Here is a 15472-nt window from a genome sequence, read left to right on the forward strand (position 1 = left end):
AAGCAATCTCCATCAGAAAAGAAGCTGAAAGGCTTGGCTCTCTCTTCCAGGGAGAAGTGTGTGCCTTTTGAGATTTCAGCTGTTGAATCACTCCCCCTCCCCATCTCTTCAATATTTATGCCAGGTGCAGGGCAACTGGATTTGCAAATTCAAAAAACTGGGGCAAAGACGGAAATGTCGAAAGGGAGGGAGGCCCCTATGTATGCAAGTGTGTTGGAAAGAATTTTGGCTTCCTGCTCTTTTGTATCTGTCTTTACTGCAGGGCTGCACCTGCCACTTGGTCAAGAATGCCCTCCTCACTGAAGTCTGCAGACTGGGAAAGAGGTTGGGTGGCCCTGGAGGTTGCGAGCAGCCGTGTCCAGACTCGGTGTGCTTTCTGGCTGGAAAACCTCATAGGAAGCCAGACTGAATCACACCAGTTTCTACGACATTCTTCAACCATGTTAGGCAAAAGAGTACCCTGCTGACAAGCTGGGGTAGAAGGAAACCTGATATAATTTTGGAAAAACCGTTCTTGAGAAGGAAGGTTCTCACAGCTGCTAAGCCTCTCCCTGATGTCCAAGGCTGGAGGGTTCCCAGCCACAGGGAGAGATTGATGGGTCTAGGGGTGCTAAACAGAGAGCTGAGATTATGCAGTCAGTGCCAAGGTGCTCTTCATTCCTAAATCCCATCAGACATCCAAAAGGAAAAGGAGTCTTCACTTCTGAACCCCATAGTCCCCTTGCCTCTCCCCAGCTCCCAAATTATTTTTACTATCGTACATTAACAGCCAACCCAGACTCTCTTGTATTTGGCTGCTGTTTTGGAAACCGAGATCCAGAACAGAGTTGTGGGAACCCAAAAACATAGGAGGCAGAGGTTTCAGAGCCTAGTCAGGCCTCCCGCAGGGGTTGCAAAAGCAGAGCCTAGGCTCCAGGCAACCCCAGATGTCTGAGCCTGGGCCCTCAGGCATTGCTGGATCTGAGTGCATTGTATGCCTGGTAACCTGGCCACCTTCCTGCCTCCCAGGTCTTTCTGACTTGCTAGGCCTTGGTTGCCTGAATAGGGGTCATGTTACACGTAGGAAAAGGCAGTTGGATGACCTAGTTGCGACACCTCTTTTGACCTGATGCCAAATCCCTTCCAAGATCAGCAAACGGAAGAGGCCGAAAAATGTTCAGTGGATGAGGTCTATAGGCACAGACCGGGTTAGGTCCTAAATCATGGTGGAAATTTTCCTGGAACGGGGTAATCCTTTTGTAAACAAGAACATTCATCTCTTTTTGACTGACGTGCCTGGTGAGGCATGTACCTCTCAGAAACCCCATGGCATCTGATCTTGTTTGGGATTTGATGTTTGTATTTGAGAATGTAGCTGCAGGAGGAGCAGCAGTTTGGGACCTAGCCCTCAGTTCAAGCTTCGAGTCATGGAAACTGGCCTGGTACGGCCAGGATGTCAGTGGTGCCCAGGGAAAAGCCTTGCTTCTCCAGTGCCTACTGAGCGGAGTTTTAATTTGCTCAATCAGTCTATAGCTATTAATCACTTGTTCTATGTCAAACACTCAGGGTTTAAAAAAATGGTCGCTGACTTCAAGGAGATTTCAGACTAATTGTGGCAATATGCCATGCATGGAATAAAAAACAAATGAGCTTCTAGCCGGTGCCTGGCCAGTGTCGAGTGAGGAGAGTGGACTATGGCCCTGGAGCCAGGGTAGGGGAGCTGCAGGGGCTGTCACCAGGGAACAAACATCTCTGTATCTCTGAGGTTTGATTGGGTGGGAGAGCAATGGAGAATAAAGCTGGGTGGGAGAGCAATGGAGAGGAAATCCCCAGAGTGGGAAGAGGCAGCGCAAAGGTTCAGTGTCAAAGGACCAAGTACAAGTAGCGTTAGAGAAATCTGCTGGGAGAGCAGCCTCAGCGAGGAGCGGGAAGGTCGGCCCAGAGACCAGTCTTGAGGAGCTAGAGTTCTATGCTGTGGGCAGTGGGCGCTGGGGTTGATTTTGAGTTTCCAGAAAGTGTGAGCAAAGAGGGACAGCAAAGCAGAATAAAACACAATGCAGAATTTGTTCACGCATCCTTTGAACACACAATTAAGGTCCCCCCATGTGCAAGGCACCTTTCCAGCCCTTGAGGGTCTGGAGTGAGCAGAGGGGCAAAGGCCCTGCCTTCCTGGTAGTTACAGGTCTGGTGGGGGTTGGTGGGAATGTTACAGGGCAGGGAGAGGGGCAGCCCAGACCCTGCAAACCTGCCTATTCTAAATGGGTTCTGCCATCTGCCCCATCAACACAAAACATGAGCCTTTAATGGGAAGGAACTTTAATACAACTAGGAAACAATACAGGAAAGGCAAAGAACCTAGTTTCTAAATCAAACACCCAAAGTTACTCGTCCTCGTGGGTAAAACTCCATTCAAATGGGATTGGCCCAGAGCAAGGCCCCAAAGCCTGCCACAAGTCTAAAGCATCTTCCAGTGGGGACCCATAGAAAAGGGTCAGAAACAACCAGACAAGCCCGGAAGGAAAAGAGCAAAATCAAAATCAAGATAAAAGCTGCCATTGTCACCTCCCCACGGGTCTCACCCACATCTGTGTCACCCAGTCCACGACCAAAAGGCAAACACAGTTTCTTCATGTGTCTCTAGGCTCCATGTGCCTCCTCCAGGGCTCCTTCTGGCTCCATCCTGCTTCCTTCCTCCTCAGTCTCCTGTGCAGCTTCTTCTCTCCCTGCTCAGCTCTACCCTCCATTTGGGTGGGGCAGGGAACCTGGAAGAACCTCCCCCTTTCCTGGGGACCACCCTGTTACAGGAAGAAGCACTCCCCTGTGTGAGCTGAGGTAGTGGTAAATTTTGAGGGAAACTTATCCTCCGCAGGGCCTCAGGGGAGGAGAGTGAGCTGCTTCATTTGTGGCCTCGGGGGTGTTTCTTCCACTGCTTGGGAGTCACTTACCTTTTACCCTGTGTTTGTGTCTGTTGACTGGAGGAGCGGTCATCCAGTGCAAACAGTTCATCCCACTTTCTGTCTGCTGGTAGATTCTTTGTCCCTCCATGCCCCTGGAATGATGGTTTGGAGTCATGGCAAAATTGTGATGAGTCTAGGGAGATTGTTTTAGTTCTGCGCACTTTCTGCTGCAGTAATGGTATGTACGTCAGAATCTCCGAGGCCTTTTGTGCTGTCCAACCTGGTACACTTCCTGCTCTCCTGCTCTCTAGGCTGAGCTTTCAGACCCCGCGGCACATTGTGTGATTCCTCCTGGAGGCCCTACCTTTCCTCACCCCAAACTTGTTCTGCTTGGTGTGACAGACACGCTGGTTCCATGGAAGAGCCCTGGCCGCTGTAGCATGGCCTTGTGGGGCTTCATTTTCCCATCTGTAAAGTGAAGACTGGGTGGACAGTGAGTCCTTCTTGACTTTCATGGGATAGTCAATTAAACTTTAAAAAACAGAGACTATCAGAAGGCTGCCAGCCTTTTATTTTGACAAGCAAGGACATAAAAAAAGAAACTGTCAAATGTCAGCTCTACCATCACTGTCAATTCATTAAAAGGGCATGTTAATATACAATAAAGGAGTGATGACATAATGTCAAAGGAAAGGACAGCTCTTCCCGGGAGAGGAGTGTCGGCTGTTGTGGTCTTTCCCTGACACACAGGCTGCCTTTTCCTTCTGCACTTGGTCCTGGAGCAGTGCTGCTCTGCTGCCCAGCTGGCCGGAACCCAGCACCAGAGGGCCTGGGAGTCAAGCTCCCAGCATCCCTTGCTGTAGAGGTGGGCCCCACGCAGGCCAGATCTTCCTGTGCTCACATTGCAGTGAACTTCCTTTTACTGCTCCTCCCTGCTTGAGCCTTCCACCTCTCTCTCAGCAACTCCTCTTCCAAAGTAGGAGCATTCCAAATCATCGTGGGCTGCTTTTCAGGAGCTGGGAGAAGGTGAAAAGAGAAGAACTAGTCCCTCAAACATCTAAACTCCTCATTTTTGCTTGCATTCAGCAGCTGCCCCCCCACATTCTTGTTTTGAGTTAATTTGTCTTTTTCCTGAATAACTGGAGTCGTAAGAGTTAACTTGGCCATGTTGTGGAGTGATTTCCTTTTTTTTTTTTTTAAATCAAGAAAATGAGGGTCTTAATTACCGTAGCCCTGCCTGTCTTAACCAGAAAGCAGACTCAAACTTGGCCTCCTGTTTGGTGAAGTGGACAGAGATCAAGTCCTCTGTCTGGAAAATGTGGATTCACTTCTTGGTTGGCTCTTTTTTTAGCTGTGGGACCTTGGGCAGGTCCTGGTCCAAGGTCACATGAGTACATAGTCTGGTACTTAACTAATGAAAATAAAATAACTAATATGTACAGCTTGGTGTTCTTCACTGTGGTAGTGCCTCACAGATACTCTCTGAGAAAGCTGTCAGCTCAGCTCACTTTTGCAGTGAGGAAACTGAGGCTAGGATGAAGTGGAATGATTCGTTTCTGGTTGCACCACCGGTGCGATGGGAAGCAGGGAGTCAGACTCAGACAAGCCTGTGTTTCCCACCATACTTGGTTTTTCTCCGTCTCCTGGGGCTCTGTGCAGTCTCTTGTATGAACATGGGGTGTTTCCACTTCCTATAACCCTAGGTTCCTTCTTCCTGAAAGAAGGGAGTCAGTTCTAAGGTCAAAGTTCTAAGGTCCCCGCAGCACTGACCTCTACAGCTCTGTGACTGACATTTAAATCATTTTTCAAATGAAAACATTTTTTAATGGGATTTGTGCACCCTTTTTGAAACAAGAAGCAATGCTGGTTTGCCTTTTCATAAAACTCAAGGTTCTTTCTCTGAGGAAAAGGGATTTCTAATGAGCTCATAGATATCAGTGGGATTTGTAAAGGTGTTGTGCTGATCATAGGCCTTCAGAGAGACTCAGTTGCTCATCTTTAAAATGGGAATAATTGTATCTGCCTAACACTGTTTTATTAATAGGCTTAACTGAGATAGGATGAGGCAGTCACAGAAAATCACACCCTTTATTAGTCCTTCTGAACTTCTACCTCAGATGTGATTGTGTGTTACTCAACTGGAAAACAAATGTGATTTTTGTCTTTCAATCTGGTCCTGGTGATGGTCTCTTGTCTGGGCAGTTGCTGAGCCATTCTCTGGGGCAGAGCAGAATGGCAGCTCAGTCACCACCACTTTGCAGGTGAGCAGGCCGAATTGGACCCAGCCCAGGCCACTCTGGCTGAGGGATCAGAGTTGAGAGCCCGCTAATCCAATTCCAAGTCTCAGTGGCCCAGATAGTGAACTCTGGACTGTCACTTATATTTTCCAATTTTATCAAGCTCATTGAAGGAGAAGGCAGTCATTACTTTGCAAATGTGGTATACTGGGCCAGACGTATGCATTAGTCCTGAAAGCTGGGGGTTGACTTATTAATTTTAAGCTGCAAATGTGACCATGTGAGAATGCATCCACGTGAGACATTGTGACTAATGGGTCATTCTGTTCCCAGATGGGACCCCCTCCCTTAGGACATCTCTCCAACTCGTTCTCCATACTTGGCTGATTATAGCCAGATTTAGATGTCTTGTGCTACAGAATTTTGTTAGAAGTCATGGGGTATAAGGTGATAGTTTCAGTAGTAGTAATAAATAGCTTTTTATAAGGCAATCCCAGCTCTTCCTTGTATGTTTTGCCTATCCCGAGGCAGCAGGAATATGAAGAAAAAAAAAAAAAACCCCACCATGGCCTTTAGTCTCAGAATAGACTGGATTTAAATTTCAGCTCTACCACTTATGAGATGAGTGATCTTGGAAATTACCCAACCTCTCTGAGCCTCATAACATTCCTACCTTGCAGGCTTGTTGTGAGGATTAAATAAGATGGTGTGAAACCACCAAGTAGAGAATGTGGCCCGTAGATGGTGGAGGGAATCAGGAATTTCCTGAGAGCCAACTGAACCCCTCGATTCTCAGGAGACTGTGAGCAGCTTCAAGCGTGAGCCTGAAAAAAAGCCAGAGAAGACCCCTGTCCTCCCCTGATATTCCCATGGTTGCAACATGTGTAAGTGAGGGACTTAACAACCGAGGCTGAAGGTCAGATTCTTTCAAAGCTAGACAGACCCTCTGGGAGAGCCTACAAAGCCCCTTTGAATTGGAAACAAGGGAACCTGAGGCACAAGGTGGTTAGTGACTTGCAAAAGGTCACTCTCCTTTTTTCTGCTGTCACATTTTTCTCCCACAAAGACCTGTGAAAAACAGTTGTCTCACACAGCACAGGGGATCTCTTAGGTGGGAGAGTCTAGACAGCACCCCCAGGAAGCAATAGAAAATCTGATGGTGACGATGAAGCCTCTTAGGACCAGCAGAGACACCAAGCAAACTCAGCTAGTTTTCCGGAGTCCCAGAGAAATTAGCTTTGTCTGAATTCTTTTAAACTCCGTGGTCTGAATTTGTGAACACTGGGCTTCTTCCCTGGGAGTGGAGCCTGTAGTTAGCAAACGTGGTAGCTACTGGATGGACTACAAAGGTGGTCCTCCTGCCCACATGGGAATCCCCGGGGAGTGGGGGATAGGGAGGCTGCTGGGTGCAGGGAGGCTCTTACCTGCTAGGGAGAGGTTGGATAACTGCAGCTTCCCAAGGGCAGAAATCAATTCCGTCGCTCCCTCCACCTTACCTGGGTGGAGCCCAGGTCCTCTGCCGCCCTGTCATACCCTGCCCTCAAGAGCAGCCACCTCCTCCTCCCTCCTTTCCCTTTGCAGAAATCTCACCATGAAAATCCCAGTTGGTGGTGCCCACATTATACTATATTTGCTTGAGCTGCTTTAGGTGATCGGCCTAATCCCCAATACACATGATTATTGGTACCTGGGAGAATCTCATGGCCAGGCTACCTGCCCAGGATATGAAAGAGGCTGCCAGAGAGATTTCCTCTTGGGCTGTTTGGTAGGAGTGGGGGGGGTGGGGTGGCTGGAAGACCTTTCCCACAAGTTAGGCCTGGTGAGGACTCCCTGCACAGGGACCAGGAGAGTGGCCCTTGTGGGTACTGGAAGCCCCATGGTTTCTAGGTATTGAAGGTCAGGCATTTCTGGGTCTGAGGGCAAATCATGCCACAGAGTGCCATAATCATTGTCATGAAGTAACAAGCCTATGAATTTCAAACCTTCCTTTTTTTCCTGCAGAAATCCCTTCTCTCAGATGCCATCTAGGCCAGACACTGAATAGGTGCCAACTGCACAAGGTAGCAGAGATGCTTTGATTTCATGGGGGCCAGGGCCTTGTCTCCTCTGCCTTCCCATATTGGCCCTCTAAGGCAGCTCACAGAACACACAACATTGGGCTCTAGGGGGCAGGCAGAAAACTCTAGGTTTCACCCACTGCTCCCTCTAGTTGCACAGATGAGGACATGCTGCTCAGAGAGGTGGGGACTGGCCAGGAGCCCCAACCAGTTGCTGTCAGAGCCGGGGCTCCCTGACTTTCCGTCTAGACTCTTTACCCTCCCACCTCCAGGAGAGAAAGACTCCTGCTGTGTTCTTAACTGAGGATAACTGCATGACCTGCTGGGTCAGTTTTGACAGATGGGGGTGAGGGCCAGGAAGAGATGGGGAGCTGCTGCTGCTGGAAATAACTCAGAAGCAGAATCTGTCAAGGAGGCTCCAGAAAAATAACTTTCTGGGACCAGGGGAATTTAAGGACAAAGTTGGACTGTGAGACATGAGGAAAGGGCGACAGAGATGCCCCAGCTCTTCCTTCTCTGGAAATCAAGCACACAGGAAATATACCATGAAACACTAAGACCATGGGCAGAGGGTCCTGCACAGGGGGTGCTTGGCCCCTACTCAGGTCCCAGAGGGATTCGAAGTGGGGGTTTCCTATCAGATACCCAACAGTGTGCCTCTGACTCTGCAGAGCTGGGCAGGGATTGTCTCCTGTGGCTGCAAGAGGGTTGGACCACTGGGCAGGCAGACAGGTATTCCGGCCCTCCAAGGGTGCAGGTGGTGATGAGGGGAGCCCAGTTGCAGAGAGAGCCTCTGTTCCTAGCAGGAGGGCTTCACAGCCTGTCAACTTGGGCCATGTTCATTTACGATTCAATGCTTTGCTCTGTGAAGGATAATTCATGGTCTGAACTGGCTCTTGGCTCAGAAAGGAACCATATTTCTTTGTCCTTGATTTAACCATCCTCTGAAAGTACAGAGACCTTGAAGAAGTGTCTCTGTGGTACACAAAGTACCCAGACATGGGGTGAATTGAGTGCTCGTCATGATAATAAACCTTTCATGGGCACTTTGCAGAGGCCCGTATTCCTTCCACATGCATTATCCCATTTGCTCCTCACACTGTCCCTGAGAGCATGTCAGGACAGGTGCTTGTCTCTTTTTGGTGTTAGACAGACGGGTATGAAGTCCAGCTGTTCCTTTATGGGCTACCCACTTGATGCTTCATTTGCAAAAGAGTGCCTTGGTATCTTATCTTAGAGTTATTGTGACGATGCTCAAAAATGGTAGTTGACATTATTGCTGTGACTAATTAGTAACAATATTATGTATTCCAGATACTGTGCATACCTTCAACTGACTTTCCATTTGCTGAAGCTCTCCTTCCTTTCTCCCTCCCTCCCTCCATCCTGTCTATCCATCAAGATGTGTCAAGCGCTTACAATGAGCTCATGCTCTTTCAGTGCTAAGGAAGTAGACAAAAATTCTTTCCATCGTGGAACTTAAGAATATATAAGATGACCAAAGTACAGCGAGTAGTAGAGCATGGGTGGGGAGTGGTCTGGGGAGTGTCATTTGAAGTGGGTGGCAGGAAAGCACTAAGAGCAGTGAGGGAGGAGCCCTGTGGCTCTCTGCGGCAGAAGGCCAGCCAGTGTTAGTCTGGAGATGGCAGTGGGCCTGGAATGTTCTAGGGAAGCACATTTTCCTAGATTTGGGATGAGGAGCTAGTGTCCAAAGAACAGAGATCTCATTAACCTGAGACAGACTTGGGGCTTAAGGAGGTGGCCTTAGCAGCTGGCTCATCCTGACAGGTGTTGGTGGGAGGTTCTGGGGTGAGTGAGCCGAGCCCAGCCCAGCGGGAGCAGGCCACAGGGAGGGTGGGTCCAGCAAGGCCAGCTGCCTGGCAGGACTTGGCAATCTCAACATCCTGTTCGGGAGCAGGCAGGTAAACGGCCCTACCCTGTCATTTGTGGCTGGGTGGGAATCTGAGAGATAAGACGTGTGCCCTGAGAGGCCTGGTTTTGGAGCCCATGTCCTCTTTGTCCAGAACTGCACCACTTCCTTCTCAGAACCAGAGGACAGTATGCCACCTTGTCTACCTCCATAAAGCAGCTGGCACTTTGAGAAAGGGCTGTGCTCCGCCTTCTCAGATTACAAGGTGGGGCTGGTCCCTGTTTGCAGAAGAGGCTTGGAGCAGTCCACAGTCATCCAAAAGAGCTGGAGTTGGACTTAGGTTTTTTTGATCCTCAGAATTCTTCCTACCATACCACAGACCAGAAGTTTACAGGACACTGGGTCCTACTTAGAAAGGGCCAGGGACTAAGAGGACTGGGGACTGAGGGATTTTGGATCAGAATGAGCTTGCTCTCTAGCACTGGGCTAGGGCCGTGCCGACTGCTGGAGAAAGCTGGGCCTTTGCAGACAAGAAGGGTTTCTCCCTTCCATGGCCAGCAGGAGCCTCCTATTGGCTGTAGGAACATCTGGGCTCTAGATTGCAAGCTGATGTGGCCAAGGGAGCTTCTCAGAAGTGACAGGTCCTCTTAGCTAGATTTAGAGGAATCATCTTGTTGGGGAGGTAATAAGAACTAAGAGCAGTAGAGACCATTGCAGCTTTATATCTTGGCTCCATGGTTCCCTGGCTGGGCTGGGTGGCCCCCGATGTGGCTTCCTCTGAGATCATCGCGTCTCTACGGTGTGTGGTCTGGTGGCATACGAAGGGACTGCTAAGGTTCCTTCTTAGGTTTTGGTCTTTGGGCTTGTGATTCAGGGAAAATGCACAGACATCCTACAGATGGCTGCTCTGTGTCCTGAACATCCTGCGCCTGTGGTCTGGTCAGGCCCTGGACCACAGGTGACATCAGAGGACAAGGCCTCCGTGGCCACAACAGGAGGAAGTCACTGAGGAGAATGCTGCTAAATGGAATGGGTTGGAGGTAAAAAATGGGGGTGAGGTGTGTGCCCAGGTCCAGCCTTCTGAACGACTGCCCATGGGGTGGGCCGTGGGTGGAGCCTGGTGGCTTCTCTCCTCCCCAGGGGTCCCCATCTCCTGTCTGGGCACTGAGACTTGATGTTGTGCATGTTGCCCTGGGAAGGCAGCTGTGGCTTGTTTTACTTGAGACTGTGTTGGAGAGAGGGAGCAGCGTTGGGGAGTCCCCTTCTCAGAGAGCTGTGGGGCCGGGTGGGGGCTGTGGCTATAGTAGGACCTCCATATTCTGGGACAGCCCCCTTGGCCCTTTCAGTCTCTTCTTTTCTCTGTTCCTCCCTTTTCCATGTTCCTTTCTCTCTCCAGTGCGTGCATTCTCTGCAGTGAAAAGTGGAAGGTTTGGGAATAGATGGACAGATGGACATCCACCTCAGGACAAAGCACTTCCTGAGGTGGCATCTGGTGGGGCACAGGAGAGAGACCTGTCTTGGGACCCAGGGGGCAGCCTTTCTGGTACTCGGTCTCCTCATCTCCAGGATGATCTAGTGTAGCTTAGTTAGAAGTGATCAGAGAGGTCACTTGGTCCTGAGCTCACTCTGTGTAGGTCTCCTTGCCCTGGCTGTCTTGGGGGAGTGCCGCGCAGCTCCTGCAGAACTCCTCCGGAAGTGGGGCACCTCATCTCCCAGGCACCCATGTTGCCTGGTTGGAATTTCACTTGTTTGTTCTCTGTTCTTCATCATTGACTAAGGTCCTCTCGTCTGCATCATTGACTCTGGGCCATGGTTGCCTCCAGAGCCATCAATCAGTGCTGTGGTACAGCTTTAACTGAATGACCTGGGAGGTGGTCTGCCCTAACAATAGGTGCCCCATCCTGGCAAGCTGCCTTGTGCCAAGCACCATGCCATGCACTTACATAAGTTCTGTCACCACCTCGAGGGGGTTGCCATGCTGCCCCCATTTTAATGGAGGAGGCTGAGGCTTGTGAGCTCATGTGCCCACTCAGCCAGCTTATAAGTGACAGAGCAGACAACAGGTGGGCTTTCAGACTCTGTGTCTTCCCCTGAGAAATACCTGCTCTCCATTGCCCTGCCTGTAAAACGGGAATAACTCCACCTCTCTGCTGCATTAATTACAAGCTCTAAGCAAGATCATGTGTAAAAAGCACTCAATTTTTAGTTCCTGGCAACCATTGCTGGCTTGGTAAATGGTGGCCAATCACTATTAGAATGGACTCTGCCCCTGACCATGCTTCTCTCCCCCTCCCCAGCAAGGTCTCTACCCTGGGGTGTCCCCAGCAAGGTCTCTACCCTCTTCTCTCTGGAGTTATATCTGCTTTCCCTGAGGGGTGCTTTGGCCAGATTAGGGTCAGAAGTGAAGAGGGGGTGTTCCCTCTGGGCTGGGGATTGCTAGTGTGCCCTGCTGGCACCAGGTTTTGTAGAGCTTCAGCCTCTTTGCTCTCCCAGCCACTCCCCCAGTCCTGCCTCCCACACGTGGTAATTAAGCTCACAACATCTAGTGTAAGCAAAATAATAACAAGGGCATTATCTCCCTTTAGTCTGTGTTTTTCCTTGCCTATCATAAAGTAATTAGAATAATGAATGCCTTGTAAAACAATAGGTAAGAGGGCTGGCAAGAGACCATTATCTGCCATATACCTCTTGTGCTGTGAATTATTGATGCATTAAAACCACTGTGCCTGGAGAGGGCTCCCTGCCTCCCAGCCCTTTTGACGCTGATTTCCCTTCTCTAGGGTCCCCCCTATGACTGTGGAGCCTGAGCTCTAGGGTTGAGGAGCAGAGAGCTATTCCTTCCCCAGCCCCCTGCTCCCAGGTCCTGCCTTTGGTCAGACTACTTATGCCTGGAAGGCATTGCTCAAAAGGAAAGGAGCTTCTGATCCAGGACCTTTCCCCTGCCCCATCTCTTCCTTGCCAACACCAGTGTTCTCTAGCTCTAAAAAAAAAAAGCAGGTGGTTTTATGTGAGGGTGAACAGAGGGGCCAGGAAGAGCTGGGGGCTAACAGTGGTTCTCAGAGTGGGGGTTCCACCCAAGGTACCATTAACATTACCTGGGGACTTGTTAGAAATGCAGGTTCCTGAGCAGGGCTGAGCACACTGATTTTTTTTTTTTAAAGGTTTATTTATTTTTATGCAAGAACCGGGGTACAGGCTAGATGAGCAGAAGGGTGAAAAGATTCACCGGAGACAGAGTGGGGAACAGAACAGACAGACTGAAGAAATATGCTGCTGAGGGGGGCAGTGGGTGAGACAGGAGAGGTCTGCTTTGTCATGTGGGATTCTCGCTGGGCCTGCAGGGATCGAACCCGCACTGCAGAGGCTGCGGACAGCTTCACAGTGGGACGCTCAACTGCCTGCGCCACCAGGAAGGCCCAAGCACACTGATTTAACAAGCCTTCTAAGAGGTTCTGATGCCCAAGCAAGTTCAAAAATCACTGCTGGAGTGTCAGTAAGGAGAAACAGGAAGTGGTGGCACTAACTAAACACATACTGCTGGCCCTTTGTCACTGTTTAATTTCACCCGTGCAGGTGATACAGTCCCCATCTCACAGGGGAGGCTTCAGAGGGGTGGAAGAGTTGAATCTATACCCCTGGGCCAAGGCCTTTGGTGTCTTCCAAGACCTCCCTATTCACTCTCCACGTGGGGTCCTGACGGGTCAAAGACTGGCCATATGCTACTAGGGCAGAGGCTCCACAGACATGAGCATAGAAAAGAGCCCCCAAATATGCCCACTCTGCGGTGCCCCCTCCAAGGCCTCTTCTTGGATTGTTCTAGCTCTCTTGGACTCATTATACTTGGAAAATAAAACAGGAGCGCTACCATGGCTGGTGCTGCTTCTCTCCTCCCAGTTTCCCTGAGTGGGGCGGATGGAGGGAGAGAACCAGAAGTCAGGAGCAGCTTCCTGCCTGCCTGCAAGTCCCCACGAGGATGACTCATCCAGTATCCCTCACGCCTGCCTCCCAGCTCTGCTTGCCTCACTGCCGCACCCACTCACTGCAGTTAAGATTTTTCACTTCCGCCTTTGCTTCACCCTCTCCCCCCACAACTCACAATGGTCCCCAGTGTCTGTTTGCTTTGGAAATCAATTCTAGGTTTTAAATGACAAACATAATTTGCTGGCATCTTTAAAAGTCTGTGTTTGCAAAAATAATCTCAGTGGGTATTTGAGTAGAGGGCCTGATTCAATTTAAATTTTAGATAAATAATGAAGATGTTTTTCATATAAGTCTGTCCTGTGCAACATTTGGGGCATACTTACACTAAAAATATTCTCTGTTGTTTACTTGAATCAAAACCCTCTGGGTGTCTTGTGTTTTATTTGGCAACCCTGCGCCCAGGCTTCTAGTCAGAAAGGGGCCGACACTCATTACCCTTTTGATTCAGTCATTCATGTTTATTGAGCCAACTATATACCAGGTACGGCTTAGGCTCTTGGGATCCAGCAGTTGGGAAAGGCAGATTGTAAATGAAATAATTAAGTAAACATCGTTTGCTCATGTGTTGTGAGGAAAAATCAAGAAGAAAGGTGGTCCTGTGAGAAGGCAGAGTTGCAATTTTAAAAAAGTGGCCAGAGAAGACTTCACTGCAAAGGTGATACTTGAGCAAAGACCTAAGGAGGTGAAGGAGCAAGCTGGGACCCTCTGGAAAAGAGTATTCCGGGCAGAGGGCACTTTGGTGGGCAAAGGCGTTCACTTTAGAAGCCTATGTGGAACTCAGTGATCTGCTGACATCAGCCTTATTTCTTTAAGTGCTTTTTAAGCCAAGAAGGGGAATTTATCATCTCCTGTAGCTGAAAAGGTCTGTGGTGGATACATTGTTCAGTGATGGCACCGAGTTCCATCATTTCCGCTTTCCACCTTGGTTGTCTCATTCCTGAGGGTGGGCTCCTTTTCTTACACTTTCTAGCAAAAACTCCAGGCTTGAGTTGTATTGGATTGGCATATGTCACACAACCATCCCTGGCCCATTAGTGTTGCCAGGGGGATGGAGTGATCCAACTGCTCAGGGTCCGTCCTGGGGCAGGCGAGGGCCTCTCAGCCTTTGGAACCATACAGACCAAGATAAGGAGATTAGAATTTACTTTAAGGAAAGGCAAGTGAAGTCATATGGTGTTTGTCTTTCTCTGAGTTATTTCAATGAGTACAATCTCCTTAACATCCATTTCTGATGTTGCAAATGGTAGGATTTCTTTGTTCTTGTCGCTTTAATAGAGGAATAGTATTCCATCGTGTATACACACCACGTCTTTGTCCAGTCATCTGTTGATGGGACACTTAGGTTGTTTCTGACTCTTAGCTATTGCAAAAAATGATGCACTGAACAAGGGGGTGCACATATCTCTTTGAATTAGTGCTTTTGTATTCTTTGCATAAATTCCCAGCAGTGGGATAACTGGATCATGTGGAATTTCTATTCTTCATTTTTTTGAGGAATCTCCACACTGTTTTCCACAATGGGTGCATCAATTTATATTCCCACCAACAGTGTTTGAGGGTTCCCTTTTCTCCATATCTTCAAATGAACAAACGAAACAAGCAAAACAATAAACTCTAAGAGTACCAGACTGAAATAGTGGTTACTAGAAAGGAAGGGGGAAACAGGGTGGATGAACTGGGTACAAGGGTCAATTGTGTGCTGAAGGATGGATACTAGACTATTGGAGGTGAGCATATTGTAGTAGGTGTAGATGTTGCTATTTCTAAGTCTGAAAACCTGAAACTTATATACTGTTAGAAATCAATGTTACTTCCACAGAGAAAGGAATGACAAGTGGTCCTCTGAGAAGGGCTTGGGACTGGGCAGGTGGAGCCGACCGCTGCCAATCCCACTGCCCCATAGGCCACCACTCCGTGACCCTTGATGTGATGCTTTCCAAACTCTTGAGTGAGGCGTTTTTCAGAAATGGAAGCACATACTCTCATTTTTCTTTCTTTCATGAAAACATTTTAAGAGAAAGTAAAGAAAACATATTTTAAGAAAGATTAAAGAAAAAAATATTATCAAAGCTATCACCCTTTCCTCCTTGCTTCCCCACGAATCTTCAAACCATCTTCTATCTCCATTAGGACCCGGGGGCTTTGATTCTTTTGGGTAGGTTGTGTATTTAAATCCACCTGGTCCTGGTGTCTCAACCCTTGTTCTTTCTGTTTCCAGGAGGCCCAGAAGATTAATAATGGCTCCAGCCAGGCAGATGGCACACTCAAGCCAGTGGATGAAAAGGAGGAGGCGGTGGCAGCCGAGGTCGGCTGGATGACCTCCGTGAAGGACTGGGCGGGGGTGATGATATCTGCCCAGACACTGACTGGCAGAGTCCTGGTGAGTCCCCTGTTCCCTCTTCTCAGGAGGTGGACTGCTGTCTGGTCCAATGTTGCTTTGTTTTTTGGGGA

The 15472-nt window shown here is 49.1% G+C and overlaps 1 protein-coding gene across 6 annotated transcripts in view; it reads left to right on the forward strand.

The window, feature by feature from the left end:
- The window catches only part of KCNMA1 (potassium calcium-activated channel subfamily M alpha 1), a gene marked incomplete at both ends in the record, with an annotated part of 673962 nt that overhangs the window by 183524 nt on the left and 474966 nt on the right, over nt 1-15472 (forward strand). For all 6 annotated transcript variants that reach the window (XM_084245122.1, XM_084245124.1, XM_084245123.1 and 3 more), the window contains one exon: nt 15240-15401. In XM_084245122.1, coding sequence (XP_084101248.1) covers nt 15240-15401 — 162 coding nt within the window. The remainder of the gene's footprint in view (nt 1-15239; nt 15402-15472) is intronic.

This window comes from Talpa europaea (genome assembly GCF_964194135.1).
Source record: "Talpa europaea genome assembly, chromosome: 10".
Classification (NCBI taxonomy): Eukaryota; Metazoa; Chordata; class Mammalia; order Eulipotyphla; family Talpidae; genus Talpa; species Talpa europaea.